This window comes from Sporothrix brasiliensis, assembly GCF_000820605.1.
Source record: "Sporothrix brasiliensis 5110 chromosome Unknown Cont20, whole genome shotgun sequence".
In the NCBI taxonomy this organism is placed as follows: Eukaryota; Fungi; Ascomycota; class Sordariomycetes; order Ophiostomatales; family Ophiostomataceae; genus Sporothrix; species Sporothrix brasiliensis.
This window is the reverse complement of record NW_024467139.1, coordinates 477,053-494,521: the sequence shown is the minus strand read 5'-3', so window position 1 is coordinate 494,521 and position 17,469 is coordinate 477,053. Positions and strand designations below refer to the sequence as shown.

At 56.9% G+C, this 17,469-nt stretch overlaps 6 protein-coding genes across 6 annotated transcripts; 2 read left to right on the top strand and 4 right to left on the bottom strand.

Annotated features, from left to right (window-relative positions):
- Positions 1–650: 650 nt before the first annotated feature.
- On the top strand, positions 651–1,401 carry SPBR_07790 (uncharacterized protein; the record flags this gene model as incomplete). Its single annotated transcript, XM_040766044.1, has 2 exons — positions 651–854; positions 931–1,401. 2 exons carry the CDS (start codon positions 651–653, stop codon positions 1,399–1,401), a joined length of 675 nt encoding a protein of 224 aa, XP_040616134.1.
- Positions 1,402–3,148: 1,747 nt separating this feature from the next.
- SPBR_07081 (casein kinase 1) lies at positions 3,149–4,774 on the bottom strand (the record flags this gene model as incomplete). Its single annotated transcript, XM_040765335.1, has 4 exons — positions 3,149–4,150; positions 4,244–4,392; positions 4,497–4,566; positions 4,646–4,774. 4 exons carry the CDS (start codon positions 4,772–4,774, stop codon positions 3,149–3,151), a joined length of 1,350 nt encoding a protein of 449 aa, XP_040616133.1.
- Positions 4,775–9,348: 4,574 nt separating this feature from the next.
- Positions 9,349–10,680, bottom strand: SPBR_07312 (uncharacterized protein; the record flags this gene model as incomplete). Its single annotated transcript, XM_040765566.1, has 1 exon — positions 9,349–10,680. One exon carries the CDS (start codon positions 10,678–10,680, stop codon positions 9,349–9,351), a length of 1,332 nt encoding a protein of 443 aa, XP_040616132.1.
- Positions 10,681–10,698: 18 nt separating this feature from the next.
- Positions 10,699–11,520, bottom strand: SPBR_07745 (uncharacterized protein; the record flags this gene model as incomplete). The annotated part of the gene is made up of 1 exon (XM_040765999.1): positions 10,699–11,520. One exon carries the CDS (start codon positions 11,518–11,520, stop codon positions 10,699–10,701), a length of 822 nt encoding a protein of 273 aa, XP_040616131.1.
- Positions 11,521–11,982: 462 nt separating this feature from the next.
- On the bottom strand, positions 11,983–13,668 carry SPBR_07041 (cytochrome P450; the record flags this gene model as incomplete). Its single annotated transcript, XM_040765296.1, has 1 exon — positions 11,983–13,668. One exon carries the CDS (start codon positions 13,666–13,668, stop codon positions 11,983–11,985), a length of 1,686 nt encoding a protein of 561 aa, XP_040616130.1.
- A 736-nt stretch (positions 13,669–14,404) lies between these two features.
- Positions 14,405–17,332, top strand: SPBR_06553 (uncharacterized protein; the record flags this gene model as incomplete). The annotated part of the gene is made up of 2 exons (XM_040764809.1): positions 14,405–16,018; positions 16,373–17,332. The coding sequence occupies 2 exons, from the start codon at positions 14,405–14,407 to the stop codon at positions 17,330–17,332; spliced, it is 2,574 nt and encodes an 857-aa protein (XP_040616129.1).
- Positions 17,333–17,469: the final 137 nt, after the last annotated feature.

Sequence of the window (17,469 nt, the reverse complement as noted above, 5' to 3'; positions counted from 1 at the left end):
GTACCGATGGCGTGGAGGGTGGTGGGTGATGGCAGAAGATGGAGCAATTGTGCTGGCGTCGATATTCATTTTCGACTTTTTTCCACGTCAATGAGACGTCGTCGCTACAGCGCGTTTTGCGATGGTACCTGGCCTGTGTCTACACGTGACTGGATGACTAATTTACTCCAAGGTCAAGCTAACCATGAGCACCTTCTTCCTGTGGAGTGCAGGTGCCATCCAATAAGTCGCGCGTAATTGGCAGTCGCGCTTCTAAAGTTGACACGTGATCACGCTACAGGGGAGCAAAAGCCCCTTTATTCGACGTGGCAGCTTGGGCCTTCCCCTAAAGGAAGGAGGACACCTGGAAAGGAGAGAGCGGCCGGTGAGCTTCTGGCCCCAAAAAACACGAGGCCGTACTTCTGTACCGCAACTGCAAAATCGACGACTCCCACGACACTCTGCATCTGCACAAGGGACACGCATCATCCTTTCCCCTGCACTGCGACCTGCGACGATATTCGAGTGTGCCGTCGACTTTTGACACGCTTCTGCCGCCCTTCTCACGACGACACGACATCGACGACCTTCTTTCTCTGCTCCCTTTGCGCCCACGCGACCTTTCTCGATTCTCAACCTCGCGATTCTTCAGCCCTTCCTACACATTGACAATGAAGTCTTTTCTGCCCTTATTGAGCCTGGCCGGCGCTGCTAGCGCGCTGCACCTGTACATTGATGCCTCGAAGCCCAAGTGCTTCTTCGAGGAGCTGCCCAAGGACACGCTCGTCGTTGGCCACTACAACGCCGAGGAGTGGGACGACCACATCCAGACCTGGTCGAAGCACGACGGCATCAGCATTTACATTTCCGTTGATGTGAGTACTTCAGTTGCCGGCTGGGACGGTTTCATAAACTACCTCGTGCGTTATAGCTAACGTGCACGTTTTCCAGGAAACGTTTGACAACGACCACCGCGTGGTGTCGCAGCGCGGTTCCTCCAGCGGCAAATTCACCTTCACGTCCGCCGAGGCCGGCGAGCACAAGATCTGCTTCACGCCCACGTCCAACAGCGGGCGCCCCGGCTGGCAGTCGGCGACGGGCCACGAGGGCCACAAGGGCCACGTCGGCATCAAGCTGGAGCTCGACCTGGCGATTGGCGAGTCAAGCAAGCTCGAGAGCACCGACAAGAACAAGCTTGAGGACCTCGAGAGCCGTGTGCGGGACCTCAACAACCGCCTGAGCGACATCCGCCGTGAGCAGGTCTTCCAGCGCGAGCGCGAGGCCGACTTCCGCGACCAGTCCGAGTCCACCAATGCCCGCGTCGTCCGCTGGATCTTTATCCAGCTCATCGTCCTCGGTGTCACCTGTGCCTGGCAGCTGTCGCACCTGCGGTCCTTCTTCATCAAGCAGAAGCTGACATAGATGGGGGCATATTCGTTTGTGTGCGTCGTCCCATCTGCAGAGGCTGTTAGCTGGCATGGTCAACACACACGACTGGCCAGAAAATAAGGAGGACGGATGCATCGATCTGCTTCCTGTTCTTACATCATCTACGACATAAAACTACAAAAAGAAAAAGAAACAGGAAAAGGGACGCTGGCTGTGTGACAGATAGAAGCGGTGGGCAGCACAAATATGGGGAGGGAAATGACATTAAAAATAAAGACTGGGACTCTGGGACTGTGCCGGGCAAGGCTGGGATGAACGACTTTTTTAACACGCGAACTGCTTCTCACTCACTGTTCGGGTTGTCGTTTTTGTGGGGTTCTTTCTTCTTGGTTTCCTTTTCTCCCTTGTCTGGTTTCAAACGTCTCTTTAATCATTATTATACATTTTTCATATGGTAATCGACGCACCGAGCATGGCGTTTTCCGTTACTTTTGCTACGCAGTGGGTTTCTGTACGCATCCATTTTGGGTGATCCATTTCACTGACGGCAAAATGGAGCATATCAACAAGAAAATAAATCGACGACACGCACAACAGTGGGACAATGGGGTCTATATAATTTTGTTCTTTTTCGTTATGGCTATCGGCTACCGTTTCGCTTTCCCAAATGTGCAAAAAAGAGAAGAGTTGGAACACACAGCGTGAAAACAAACACAAAAATCGCAAACTCCTCGTTTTTGGTCCACCACGACTAATTAAATATACGACCGTAAGAGATGGCAAGGAATGAAACAACATGAGAAAAGCCAGGCCCAATGCAAATATCTCTTTTACAGAGAAAGGAGAGTGAGAGCGAGTGTATGTATGAGAAAGTGTGTGACAGAAAAGGTAAGACACAAGAGCTAAAAACGAAATAACAATGATTGCAAGTACGCAAAAGGAAAAGAAAACAGGAAAGGTGGCAACAGACAATGGACAATAATGACAGAGGGAGGGGACATAAGAGTAGAAAAAGAAAACGAAACGAACAGGTGAGGAGAAAACAAGATTAAAATACCCTGGCGCCGTGCTACGCGATCGACACGACAACGGAAAGACGGAAACGGACAAGGAAAAGGATGGTAAAACAATAGAAAAGAAACTGATCCTGAGCTCGTCATTATGATAAATAAACAAATCAAACGGCCGTTACGCACTGCAATGTGCGATGCACTGTCCCTTTGGCCATCTTGTCTCTCCTTCCGTTTGTTTTTTCAACGTTCGGCTCCGCGAATCCGGCGTGTTTGGCAATGTAGGGTTCGTCTATGGTGTTGGTCGCCAGAAGGGATTCGTCCGGTCCATTGCCGGATTACGGGTTCGCAGATTCTCGCTTCGTTGCTGATCAAGCACACTCTTTGTTTTATTTGTTGCCGGCCATAGCCAACGGGGTGCCTTGGCGGCCGGAAGCAAAGAACAATCGAGAGGACGACGTTTCCTCTTGGACGCCGCAAAGGCGACAAATAGACAAGGGGCAATTAGGAGAATCGGCAGATAAGAGTTGGCAAGAACAAAAAAGTAGAGGGGCTTCTTGTGAGCGCAAGTATGGGAAGAAAAAGACGCAGTCTAGGGCTTCAAGATCCGGCAATCACTGGCTGGCAGGGATGGCTATGCAAAGATCACAAGATCGTCGTGGGCAGATCTGTCTATCGCTAGGAAGGAGACGGGAGAAAGCAGGATGAAAAGGCGTGAAGGGCCGAAAACCGCAACAGGAAACATGGGATCGAGATAGAATACCTCCCGTCTAGCAGCAGCAGAAGGACTTCATAAACTTGGAGAAGCCCGACGGCTGGGGCTCGGCACGAGCAGCAGCGGCCTGCTGTTGCTGTGCCTGCAGGCCACCATGCTGGCTATGCATGGGGCGAGGCAGGTTCTGGGAGCTGTTTTGGAACTGCGCCTGCGTAGAACCCGTCGGTGTCGCCATATCCCGAAGACCCCCGGCTCCGCTGCCCCTCCCGCCCAGGGCGGCGACGGGGGCGTTTTGCCGATCTTTCCTGGGGTTCTGCTTGATCGGCGAAGGAGGCGGGGGCTGGGCGGCGTTTAAACGGTCGGCGGTCAGACGGGCACGAGGGTCGCCGGCGTGCGGGGTGCCGGTGCCACCGCGGGAGTTGGCGTGCAGTTCCATGTTGGAGGGGCCGGGACGCTGGTTGGGGTTGTGCAGGCGGTCCCAGTCGGTCTTCTTGGACGACTCCTTGCCAACCTTGAGCCAGTCGTACTCGCCGTCCTCGACGCCGCCCGTCTCCTTGAGGGCCTGGGTGAATAGGTCGCGCAAGTAGTCGTAGTCGGGGGTGTCCTCGAAGCCGAGGTTGCGGACGTAGGTGAGGTACTTTTCGAACTGGATGGGGAAGCCTTCGCAGAGCTCCTTGATGATGGTGGTCTGCTTCTTCTCGCCAATCTTCTCGTACTTTTGCTTGTTGGTCGCAGCCTTCAGGCCTTGCCATGGCAGGCCACCGCGCAAAAAGTACATGAAGACGTGGCCAAGGGCTTCGAGGTCGTCACGACGGGACTGTTCACGGCCCAAGTGGGTGTTGATGCTCATGTAGCGGGCGGTGCCGGACAGAGACTTGCGCTCGCGGTAGGGGATGTGCTGCTTCGTCTTGGGATCGCGGTACTGTTTGGCCATGCCGAAGTCGACGACGTGGATGACATTGGCGGCCTTTGTGCCGGGGCGGCCGATGAGGAAGTTGTCGGGCTTGATATCACGGTAGATGAGGTTCTTTTCGTGAATTGTTTGGACGCGGGACAGCTAGGTGTGTTAGAGACAGCGTACCAAAGGCAACCGTATGCAACAGCATGCATGAAAGCATGTGAATGGGACTTGGAAGACATGTAGACATACCATTTGCTTGGCGACCATGACCACCGTCTTGATGCTGAACCGCCGGTTGCAGTGGTCAAACAGGTCCTCTAGTGAAGGACCGAGCAGGTCGATGACCAGGATATTGTGCAGGCCTTCCTGGCCAAAGTAGTACACGTTCGGGATGCCGGCTGGAGAGAGAGACCGAAAAGACACATGGTGAGACAATGGACGGAAAAAAGATCGGTACGGCCCGTGGGGGAGGAGGAAAAAAACACGACGGAATATTACTTACGGCAACCGACGAGGATCTTGTACGTCCGGTACTCATCTCGTAGCTGGGGAGCATCGCTCTTCCGGGGTTCCTGGGCATGTTAGCGGGCGGTCGGGGCTGTTGGTTGCGGTTGGTAGGACGTCACATGGAAAACAAAGAGGCGGACGTACAAACTTGATGGCGACCTGCTGGTTGTTCAGCAGGTTTGTGCCCTCGAAAATGACACCAAACGAGCCCTCGCCAATCTTCTTGCCGACACGGTAGTGCACACCGACGACGTTGGACGAGGAGGAAGCCATGGCGATCGAGGAGGAGGAGGAGGAGGATAGGGGACGAAAGCGACTGCCGCTGTCAACAGCTCGCCTGGGAAAGAGAGGCGGGAAAGAGAGGTGGATAAGAATGGACGGGTGGTCGACCTGGCGAGAGGCGACGACAAAGGCCCCCGGTGGATTGGGTGCCTGGGATGGAAAGGGATTGCCAGTGAATGAATGCTTTCGTTTTCTGGATCTCAGGATGGTGGGAAAATCGGTCGGCTGACAACGTCGAGTCGAAAGTGAGTCGAAAGTCGGTCGAGGAAGTCGGTCGATCTCGGTACGAGGGAAGGGGGAGGAAAGAGCAGCTGCGAAGCTGCGTCGGAGGCAGCAGCCAGTAATGCTTTGGGCACAAACGGAAGGAGCCGACAACGGGAGAACGAGAGGAGAGGTAAAGAACAAACGAGGGAAAGAGAAAAAAAGAGAAAGTGAGATCGAGAACCGAAAATCGAGACACGAGGGAAACGGAAGGAGACGAAAGGCCGAAAGGAAACGAGAGAAAAAAGGAAAGAAGGGGGGGGTGGATTGTGCTACGGGGCCGAAGAAAGACACAGGGCGAAGGAAATTGGAGGGAAATGAGCGAGGCAGGCGGTAGGAGAGGGAAAGGGACAAAAGGGGGAGGTGCAGCCCAGGCGAGTTGGCCGCAGGGACTGGTCCCAGGGCTGCCACAGAACGGGCAAGGGACGGTTTGAGCAAAATGCGGCAGTAACGATGGGCGATGGAGAGCGACAGCTTGTCGTACTCGAGCCACTGGGGCCTATTCACTGGGGCCTAGCCAACTAAAAGGTGGACGCCTGGATAGGTCGTATGAGTGGAGGTTTTCCTAGTAGTTAAGAATGGGCGGTGGGTGGTGGTCGAGGCACGGCCTTTTCTCTGGTCTTAATCACCCAAAGTGGATAAGGGCGCAAGCGGAGTGACAGCCTTAGCTGGGGACACGGGCGCTGGGCTGCAGGACAGAGAGCGCCAAAAGGAGGAGACACTAGACTTGCGACATACAGCACCAAAAGCGCCCCCCGAAAAGCGCAGTAGCGCCTAGCGAATAGGCGGTCAGGAGCAGTCGATCCGCATTCCCTAAGCGGTTGCCCCGAGGTCAACCGTTGCGAGCATGCCAGACATGAGCAGGGAAGGAGCGAATTGGGAAGAGGGACAAGCATGATCTCCTTGACAGAACAACTTGGAAAGAAGGGACGGTATCTGTAAGATGGGGCAAGAGCGAACGTCAAGCAGGTAGAGGCAGCCAAGTCAACGATCAAGTCACGCAAGTCAACCTGCTCAATCTGGGAACAGAGGGAGGGCGAGCACAGTCGCGGTCAGGGTGGAACAAAGGCCAATTCGAGCCTTGTTCCTTTGGGATGTTGTCGGCCTGTGCGTTGCAGCAGATCGAATTTGGCATCGACGGTGACTAAAAGCATTCTGCATGACGCGCCGCAAGCCAAGTCCAGTCAACGGAGAAAGAACGAAAAAGACCGGGCAGCATCTGGCACTGCGAGATACGGGAAGGGAAGCGACGAGCGGGCAAGGATCAGGGCATCTGACCCACGATAAAATCGATAAAATGGTTGTGACGAGGTCGGCAACGTCGTCATGCCTCGCCTGTCGTCAGACACCAGAATGGCAAAAGGACGATAATACAGGGCCTCTCTGATACCTGGAAACCTGTTTTCGACGATGGCGGTCGAACTGTTCATTTGTTCATTTGTTCATTTTGCCCCTGTTGTTTACGTTGTCGCAGCCGCGTCTTAATTTACTGGTTATGGGTACGCATTTGTCCAGCGTTTGCGCATATCCGCATTTACGCATTGAAGTGCATGTGCTCTTGAGGCAGTTTATTGACGATGCATGTTGTAATTGCGGTGCAAAATCAGCAAGCTTCTGTAGCCCTTCACAGTCCTGCCGTATCTTCCTGATCGTCCAACTGTAAATCGTACTTCGTCGTGCCTTCCTAGTTTGTATTCTTCGAGATCGCACATGTCGGGCGGTTTTGACGACAATTGGGAAAGAGCGCCGAGTGGAGCCTTTGCTTTTGTTCCCGTTGGTTTCCCCAGTTCGTCTTTGAAGGCATATAAAAAGCGGGCCCGCCGTTGAGGTGGCTGGGTGAAAGGAGAGTAACGGAGGTTGAAGGCAAGAGGACAAGATGGAATCGAAAAGTCGGAATGACAACAGAAGCAAAAGAGGCAATAGGTCTTGCTCGTACGACAGTAAGCCAGCAGAGAGGCGAGTCACGCGTACAAAGTGAGTACGACGGTACGCTGGCCAGTCTTAGGCCCAGAACGCTGTCTGTGACAAGCAACGAGGAAGGAAGAGGTGTGCCAGCCAGTCAAGGGCTCCGCCGCACCTCCCTCATTCGTTTTCGTGCCACGACATTCAATGCACCCGCAACTTCCTCACAGCGAGCAAAGGAAGAGCCAAACGCCGCTTCCCTGCTCGGCCAAAGAAAGGGGAGAAAAGAGGGGACGAGAGGGACGCGGCCTTTGCAGTGAGTGGGTCTTGTAGGCGAATCAAAGAGGTGTTTCCAAACGGCGGCAAAAGCAACATGAGAGAGCTCATTAAGAAGTACGGAATACTCCGTATGTTGTACTCTGTGTCTAATTGACTAAGAGTACGTGTTTTTCCAGGAAATACCGTTCACAGTGGACTTTGATCCTGCCGTCTACCGTTTCGTCCAAAAGACTGCGAATAGCATCGATTCAAGCCATGTCTCGTCTCAACACGTATGTCATCCTGTACGTAAACTTGGTCATAGGACGCCCACGCAGGTCCTATTTGTCGTGTTTGTTGTTTCGTGTTCCTTGTGATAGGACCCCAATTGAAAGTAATATACGAATGTATACGGATACAGTCGTCGACATGAAAGACGTGGTCACGTGTTGTAAAGTAAATATGTGGTCGGTGAAAGATCGCTGGAAGGAGCAAGCCCAGTGGAGCGAGCGCAGTGCGTGGAAGGCGCTACCAAAGGCTTCAAGGGTCCAACTGAAAACGGATCCACCTTTGTCTTTGGTCCCTTTTCTTCTCAAGCCCTTTTTCTTCTTTTTCCTTTCTTTTTTCTTCTTCGACAATGTGACTTGTTCGCACGGCCTTTGTTCCTGTCTTTTATTGTTCGGATTTTACCGTTCGTTTCCATTGCTTTCTCACGTGGGCACGCCTGCGATCTCGGTCGCCCAAAAAAGTTGCCTCTCGAGGCTGTGCCGGGCGCTGTGTCTTGCGTGTTGAGTCTGTTCTTTGTCTTTCAACGGTTTGGTTCGCCTTCCTTAGTCGGAGTAGCGCCCGTCTTTCAGCGTGAATGGTTGCACTATACCAGCGATAGCGAACTCGTAACAGACTGGCGTCAGGAGGAGGACGAAAAAAAAAAAAAAAAAAAAAAAAAAAAAAAAAAAAAAAACGGCCGGGAAGAAAAGCTACATGAGACCGATCCAGACCTGGCCGGGACCCGTGATTTCAAGACAGCTGGTTTGCGACTTGCATGAAGCGAGGTCGAGGGATGCAGGAACCGTTTACAGTGAACTGGAATGTGCGGCGTAATGACTGTGCAGATGTGACACAGTGCAACAATACCTGCGGAAATTCTTACTGAACACCATGTAACTGATGGCGCTTCATTCACCTTTGGAGCGGTATTCTGGAGAGGAAGACAACGGCCACAAAAAAGCGAATTGGTAGCGGAAAAAGACGTTTGGTGCGTGGAAGGTGGAAGCAAAAAGGGCCATTTGAGCCTCGCCATACAACGTACGACGGTACTTTCGCCTCGCTTGCAAATCGACGAGGCTGTGGGACATTAGGACATACATCATTCGAGGAAGGGCGGATTTGTGGCCACAATTTGCCGCGCTGGAAAGTACATTGGAGAGCAGGGCGGGCAGAGAGAAAAAGGCAAAGGAGGATTTGTGGCGGAGCCAGGGACGGCATTGAAGAACAAGAGCAAAAGGGTTGGGAAAGCCTGACCTGCATGGAAATCGGCCGGGTTGGTTAACGAGAACAGAAAACAGGGACGAGCAGGTTGTACGGCTTAATTGGATGACGGGATAAACTCGTTCGTCTTTGTACGTCGTAAAAGTGGTTACCTGGTAAATGCGGAAACCAGCGGCGGTGCATGGAATCAATGCGGCGCATTCTGTTTACATGAGTCTGGGCATTGCCAATGAGTGCGAACCTTGGCAGAACGTGGACAGGGTCAACGAGCCGTGTTGTGGTTGATCGTGGTTTGCATCGTACCCATCTACGCGCATCATACGCTCTGTGTGTGATGCATGGATGAAGACAGGCAGCCAGTGTGAATAGAGGCAATGGGTAGGTGAAGCTTGGTCTTTGTTAGGGGTAGTCTTGAAAAGAAATGGTAAATTTTTTACAAATAAGTAGAATCTAGATAGAGCGTTCGAGCAATAATATAAAAGTAGACAATGTGAAAAACATATATGAAGAAAAAATGCGAAAATGAATATAACACAAACGTTTAATTTATTTGCGCCTAGATTTCGTCATATTACATTATCTATTTCATAATTGTTTACATCCAACATACATCCAAACATACCATATCCAGTATGAGCACGCTTGCGACTTTTCCATCAACACAAAGACGTCGATTGGGAGCTCTGGTGGTCGTTCAGCTGCAGCATCAGAGGTAACGTCCATTGCTCGAGCTGGTCCATCTGATTTAGGCTGTCGAGTCGATTCGGCGTCTGCAAGAACCCGGGCGACGGAACAAGGTCCGAAAAGGCAGCGACTGCTGCATCGCCGTCCCCCGACGTGGCAGTGCGGGCATCAACCATGGCCCGTGCCGGCCAGTCCTGAACGTTGCCAAGGACATTGTTGGCGATGTTGACACCGGCATGGATGCCACCATCACCACCACCACCACCACCACCACCACTGCCGCTGCTGCTGTCGCTGCTGTGGACGCTCTGTTGCAGGACTTCGCCAGCGACGTCCCGAAGTAGACGCAGTGCATTGTGTGCGAGGGCCCAGGTGCGGCCGAGCGTCTTGAGGACGCCAATGGCGAGGAGGATGCTGTCGCGAAAGGGCCAGCGCAGGGCGGGGCGGGACGCACAGGCGGCGAGCTGGACGGTGGCGCCGAGGAGCAGGCCGCAGACGAAAAAGGGGGTGTGTTCCTGGACGACAGGGGCGCAGAGGGCAGCCAGACCCGACAGCCTTGTGGACGCAGGGGTGGCGCGGGCGGCGTGGGCGGCGGCACCGGGCCCGGGACCCAGCCCATCCGCCTGTCCACAAGAGATGCGTGCGGCCGCCGGCAGGGTGACGACGAGGTCGCTGCGGGGGCAGTGCAGGACGAGGGTGGCGTAGTGGACGAGCATGTGGGCCTGGAAGAGCATCTCGTCAATCGCGCTGCCATCACGGCCGACGCCGAGACGGACGACGTCGGTTTTGGATGGGTGCAGGTGGTGTTGCCAGCCGGCGAGGGCGCTGTCGACGGACGAGAAGGAGTCTTGCGCCTGGGTCTGGGTCTGGGTCCGGGTCCGGGTCTCGGTCTGGTTGTGGAATTGGGCCTGGCTTGTTCGCGTGACGGCCAGAACACGGCCAAGGAGACGGACGGCGTCGATGCGGTAGGCAAACGAGGAGAAACGACCGCGGTGCATGGTGTCGACGTCCTTGCTGCCACCGTCACTGTCATTGTCGCAGTCGCTGTCGAAGCTGGAAAACAGGCGCGCGTCAAAGTCATCGAGTGAAAGAGGGAGCGGAAGACGCTCTCCGCCGGCTGCTCGCACATAGACATCCTCTTCACAGGGCAAAAGCACATTCGCGCCGATGCTGCCCGACCGGAAGATGCTCCTGTGGTGCAGCGCCGTCAGGTAGCCGTCGACAATGTACAGCTCCCACCAGGTGCGTCTCCACGACTCGTGCTGGACGGTCCGTGACGACGACGCAAACGGCCGCCGGTGCATGCCGAGATCCACGGCCAGCTACAGAGCACGCGCCACGGCCCGGTCGGACGCGGCGAGCTCGTGCCGTGCATGCAGAGCAATGGCCAGCATTGTCAGGGCCTGCACCATGGCGACGATGCGGTGGGTATCTACTTCTGCCGCGGAGTCGGTCATCGAGTCGGCCATCGAGTCGGCCATCGAGTCGGCCATCGAGTCGGCCATGGCCAGGATCTGGGTGGCGCGGTCGCGCAAGACTTCGGTGCCTTGGCATGAGCTTGCGCCTGCACTTCTGGCCTCTTTGGTCGACGCATAGTGGCTGCCGACAAACTGGACGGCCAGCTGGAGGTAGCGTGGATATCGTTGTGCATGGTAGAGTGGACGAGGCACGAGAAAGGGGTGGGCGCGGTGGAAGTAGGCGTAGTAGAGGTCCACCAGGTGGTCGTCGCTCCCATTCTCGGACGCGTAGTGGACGGCAGGAGTGAAGACGTCGCTTATGTTATCCGTTTGGAGACTGCTGTCATCAGGCACCAAGACGTTACTCGTGTCAACATGCAACAGCCCCGGAAATACCGGCTGGCTCTCTGTCGTCGCTGTTGCAGCCATGGTCACGGCTACCGCGTCGTGGCCGTCCTCGCGCCGCCGTTTCCGCCCACGACGAGACGGCGCATAATAACACGGCCGTCGGGCCGATACACACCGTCGACAGGCGGGCTGACCGGCATCGCAGCGGAGATGCTGCCGCCGGCACTCGAGGCAGGCCAACGACGATGTGCGCAGCGGCCGTGCGAGAGCGAGAGGGAGAGGCGGCGATGCGTTGGATGGCGACGCATGGGACGATGGAATGTGACTCAATACGTCCATCTTGTGTTGTTGCACGACAGACAACAAGTCGAAGTGACAGTGTGTGTCCACAACAGCTTCGTGAAACGTAAATAGAGAGTCTGTTGTACGGCATCGTTTCGCTCTCGAAGCTACAGTGGAGTCCCGTATTAGTCCCGGCCAAGGATGGATCGTCTGGCGTGCTTGCACCCTAAATGACACCATTCAGATAACATGGAGAAGTGGGGCCAGAGCGACTCAGTGTTGGGCTTGGCATGTACTGTTGTGCTTTTGACGAGACTCTCTGTTTGAATGTTTTCTTTGCGTCGCTTTTCTGTCATCGTTTTTATGACAATTTCCCGTCAAGTAGCTGATGCGGGGATGCTCTCATGCCCTTGAGCTGCATATCGTTGCTCATGTTATGTCGAAAGGCCTTCCATATATGGCCTTCAATTTTTATGTTCATTGATCGCGTTCATTATGTGTCAAATACTCGTACGTAGCTCATCCTGACCTCGGCACAATCTTGACGTCAAACTTTTTGGGCTTGACAAACCACGCATTGTGCAGGTCCCAGTCCTCGTCTGTCGTCAGCTGCACATCGAACCGCCGTAGAAAACTCGGCACGAGTTTGTACATCTCGAGGAGGGCAATGTGCTTGCCGAGACACGTCCTTGAGCCGCCGCCAAAGTGGAACAGCGTGTTGGCCATGTCTTTGATGCGCGCCTCCTCTTCTGCTTCTGCCGCCGGGTCGGCATCCTTGCCCACCATCCACCGCTCCGGCCGAAACACGTCGGCATCGTCCCCAAAGACGTCCCGCCGCGCGTGGATGACCCACGGATTGCAGCCGACGACGGTGCCGCCTGGGACGAACTGGCCAGCAATCTCAATGCCCTGCGGCGGCGTCAGGCGCTCTAGGACGAGGCCAATGGCCGGGTGCATGCGGAACGTCTCCTGGATACAGGCGTGTAGGTACGGCATCTGCTGGGCCTCGGCGTACGTGACAATGTCGGCGTCCGCAATGACGGCGTGGTCGATTTCCGCCACCAGCCGGGTGTAGCACCGCGGGTTCTTGAGCAAGTGGTAAAAGACAGCCGAGAGACTGGCTGCCGTCGTGTCCGAGCCCGCGAGCGCAATCGACGTCGTCATTGTCAGCAGCCGACCGTCGTCGAAAAAGGCTGGGTCCGCCTTTTGCGCGCGGCAGAACATGGTCAACAGATCCATGCTGTCCTTGTCGACCACCGCCGTGTCGTCGTCGCCACTGCCACTGCCACTGCCACTGCCACTGCCACTGCCACTGCCGCTGCCGCCGCTCTGCGCCCGCTTCACCTTCTCTTCCATCTCGGCAAACCGCTCGGCCATGCGCGCGCGCGAGAACTTGGCCGTGGCCGACGAGTTGTCGATGAAGCCGTACTTGCTCAGCAGCGTGCGCACCGGGTTCTTGACAAACAGCCGGTCCAGCCAGGGCATCTGGCCCACGGGCGCCTGGTAGTCGAAGATGCCCGCCAGCCACGCAATGATGCCGTCGACGTCCTCGCAGCGGTCGACAAAGCCCACGCGTCGGCTGTAGGTGATTTCCGTAATGACGTCAAAGGCAAAGTACTGCAGCCACTGCACAAAGTTGCACACCACCTCGTGGCCCGTGTCGCTGCCACGGCCGGCGTACAGCCGCTCGGTCTGCTTCAGAAACACGCGGACCGTCTCGTTGACGCGTGGCTCGTACTGCCGGATGGCCGTCATGGAGAAGGCGCTGGTGACGGTCCGCCGCAGCCGCATGTGGTAGTCCTGGTCCTGCGTGCCAAAGAGCGACTGCAGCACCACGCCGCGCGACAGCTGCATCTGCACCGGGTAGAAGGCGCTCTTGGTCAGCTTGTTGCTGATGCCGTAAATGTCCCGCACGGCGTCGGGGTGGCTGAACGACAGCGCATTGGGCCCGACGCGCACGACGTCGCCGTGTCTTGCGTGCAGCGCCCGCAGATCGTCCTGCGGCTTGCCGCGCCAGACACTCAGGAAGCGCCAGAGGTCGGACACGGCGCCCAGCCGGGGACCCGGGTACTTGTGGAAGCCGTGGTGAAAGTAGTTTGTGGCGAGAATGACGAAGACGGCGGCCACCGTAGCCAGCAAGACAAATGGCCAGCGAGACCCCAAGTCTGGAAGGGGAGGAAAGGCCGTTAGAAACTGCGAAGCCATCGTGTGGAAGTTGGTTCAAAACGAACAGAAATGGAGGCGAACGTATGAATCCGAGACGAAACTTGGAGATCAACAAGGGCCTACCGTCCAACGGCCAAGAGTCGCGAGCACTTCACACTTCATATCACCGCGCTGTAGATCGACTTTCACAAGAGACGAAGCTTGGCCAAGCCCCCTTCCAATCTCCAAATGCCAAGGGGAGCATGGCACATGGAGACCACGCCTCCAAGTCGAGACGCAATGGACGCGACAATGGCGCAATCGCTAGGGTCCGTGATGTCGGGTCCAAGATGCAGGGGTTTCGTCTCTTGTCTCTTTTTTCGTCTCTTTTTGTCTGTTGCGTCTCGTTTTAGGTCGACGCTACGGGCTCTAACCATCGGGACATCGGGCTTGGCAATGTGGAGTCGTCGGGGTTGAAGCCCGTAGCGGCGTTTGGGCAGCCTTGTGTAAGTCGAGTCGTGTGTCGAATGTGTCGAATGTGTCGAGGATGTCGAGGATGTCGATTGTTATTGTTGATTGTCAAGTCTGGGACGAAAAAAACGAGGAGGGCAACGTTCAGGGGCAGGCGACCTTCGCTCCTGCTGTCCTTGTACAAGAGCCGACGTGCGCTCTTGCCTTGATTGTACAAGAGCACGCCTTCCGTCTTAGCTGGTTCTCTCGCACGTTGGCTCCTTCCGTTAATTGACTCTGTACTTCTTGCAGTCCATTTAGAGGGGACACGCAATCCAGAGACAGAATGCACGATCCGCTCGAATCGCAGCCATCCTCACAACAAGAACACCCTCAAGCATCTGAACCACCACGGCCACCACAACCACGATGCCGCCGCGTGGCCGTGATTGGTGCCGGACCGGCCGGAGCGATTGCCACCGACGCCCTCGTCAAGGAGCAGGCGTTTGATGTTGTCCGCGTGTTTGAGCGGAAGACGCAGCTCGGTGGAACATGGGTGTACGATCCAGCCAGTCTGGCGACGCCAAGGCCTGCCATTCCGTCGGTGCGAGCCTTGCTCAACGGCACAGCCGACCGTCCCGTCGATGTTCCGACCGCTTTGAGTTTAACTGCTGCCGGGTCTCCTGTCGAGACGGAGCACAGCGACGCCGTCAATGCACCGTCTCGCCGGTACGCCGAAACGGGCGTGCACGACGGCCTGCACAGCAACCTGCCGCCCCAGACCATGTCGTTTACGCAGGAGCCGATCCCGGCGGTGGTGTCCGAGCATGCACGCGCGCAGTACGGAGCCCATGCGCCGTTCCGCCACCGCGAGGTGATCCGGCGCTGGGTGGAGGGCATCTTTGCGGCGGGCGACCACCGGCCGCTTGTGTCTCTGGGGACGTACGTGGAGCGTGCGGAGAAGCGAGGAGCCGAGTGGGTGTTGACGCTGCGTGCGGAGACGGTGCCGAGCAACAAACGCAGCACCAGCAAGCCGAAGCCGGTCGAAGCGGTCAACACGTGGTGGCACGAGACGTTTGACGCCGTGGTGGTCGCGTCCGGCCACTATTCGCTGCCGTATCTGCCTCCGATCGCGGGCCTGGCCGAGTACGACGAAGCCTTTCCGGGGCGCATTCGGCACAGCAAGCATTTCCGAAACGCCGACGACTTCGCGCACAAGCGCGTGATTGTGGTCGGCGGATCGGTGTCGGCGTTTGATGCGCTGCACGCGATCCGGCGCGTGGCCCAGCATCCGGTGGTGGCGTCGCTGCGGCAGCCGCTGGCGGCGTTTGGCTGGCCGGCGTTTACACACCGGCACGTGGACATTCGGCCGCCCATTGTGCAGTTCCATGCGGACACGGGCCGCATCGACTTTGCCGACGGGTCGTCTGTGCAGGAGGTGGACGTCGTGCTCTTTGCGACGGGCTACGACTTTTCGTTTACGTTCTTGGCGGAGGCCGGGGGCGCCGCTGTCGACGTTGCCGTCAAGAACAGGCGCATCCAGGGCCTCTACCAGCACGTCTTTTGCCGGGCCGACCCTTGTCTGGCGTTTGTCGGCATGGTCGCCGGCGGGCTGACGTTCCGCGTGTTTGAGTGGCAGGCGGTGGCAGCGGCGCGTGTATTCGCCGGTCGGGCGGTGCTGCCTTCGCATGAGGAGATGCGCCAGTGGGAAGCCGACACCGTTGCGGCGCGTGGTGACGGCGTGCGCTTCTTCAACGTTGCACCGGACTTTGCCGACTACTTTGACGGCCTGCGCCGTTTGGCCGGCGACCCAGCACCAGGCACGACGGGCCGCGTCCTGCCGCCGTTCCAGCAACAGTGGGCGGACGCATTCAACGACGTGGTCGCGCTGCGACTCGCCTGGTGGGAGAGGGAACGGCGAAAGGCGGAGGCAGCGATGGCAACGACGGCAACGAAGGCGGTAGGGACGGAGAAAACGGAGAGGAATCGAGGGCCACAACGAGTTTTGGAAAGCCGGCTTCATTTGTGAGGGCGGGAGGGCCTGCCATAATGCAATCATCCACTTCAACTCAAAACAAGACCAGAAGAATCAAATGAAAAGCAAAACAGTCTACGAATATCAATACGACGCTAGCAAAGGCGGTCACAAAGTCATCCAACGCAGTTCATATATTGACATATTTAGTACGCCTATTTATTCTGTGCCGCCAGACCCTACGACCTCCTGCAACGCCTTGTAGACCACGTCGTCCACCGTCACTGTGCCATTCTTTCGCGCCTCGGCTCTCTGTGCTGCTGACCGTTCAAAAGGCAGTCGCAGTGGCTGTCCGCCGGCTTCCGCAGGGCCGCTGGCGTGCACCGTCTGGACATACTGGGCAACTTGGTGGCGGTACTCATCCAGCGGCTGGAACTGCGCTGGATCAATGGCAATGACGGTGAAGCCAAACTGCTCGAGGGTGGGCGGAAACGCAGGTGCCCCGGCCAGGACGCCAAACAGCTGGACGGCGGCCGCCAGCCCAGAGCCCTTGTAGCCGCCCCAGGGAGCAATGGCGCCGCCGCGGAAGACGGCCGCTGGGTCGGTAGTTGGCTGGCCGTCGGCGTCAAAAGCAGTGCCGACGGGCAGCGGCGTGCCAAGGCGCTGGGCAAGGACGACGTCGGCGTGCAGCAGCTGGGCGGTGGCCATGTCGAGGATGATGGGCGTTGGTGTCGTCGTCCTGCTGGCTGCGTCCGCGGCAAACGCACCCGGAAAGCCGATGCAAAGCGGATTCGTGCCGTGGACACCCGTGGTGCCCCCATGCGCCGCGACCCAGGGCGTCGAGCTGGCCGTCACGAGCGCCACCAGATCCTCGGCGGCGGCCATCTCGGCATAGTACGACAGCATGCCCGTGGTCCACGTGTTGTTGGCCGTGACGATGGCGATGCCGTGCTGCTTGGCCTTGGCAATGGCCAGTTCCGTCGCGCGCTGGCCGACGAGGTAGCCAAACGCGTCCTGGCCGTCGATGTGGGCGAGGACGGCCGTGTCCTTGGTCACCTTGCACGCCTCGACGATGACCGGGTGAGGCCCATTCGCGTCCTTTGTCGTCGGGCGGCCGTGCAGCCGCTCGCGCACGGCCAGGATGCGCGCAAGTCCGGCGCTGGCGTAGCCTCGCAGCTCGCTGTCGATGAGATGTGCCGCGATCGTGTCGGCGGCGGCCGGGCTGTAGCCTGTGTGGACGAGCACGGCGTGTGCCAGGCCGGTGGCTTCGTCGATGGTGAGCTTCATGGTGTGAACTGAATTACTACGAAAAGCTACAGATGGATACAAAGGAGTGCAGAGCATTATGGAGGTCCAAAAGCACCCCAGACTGAATCTATTGACTTTCGTCATATTCATTTCTTTTCCAGCCTTGGTGCAGGGTGTTTCTTTTCCCA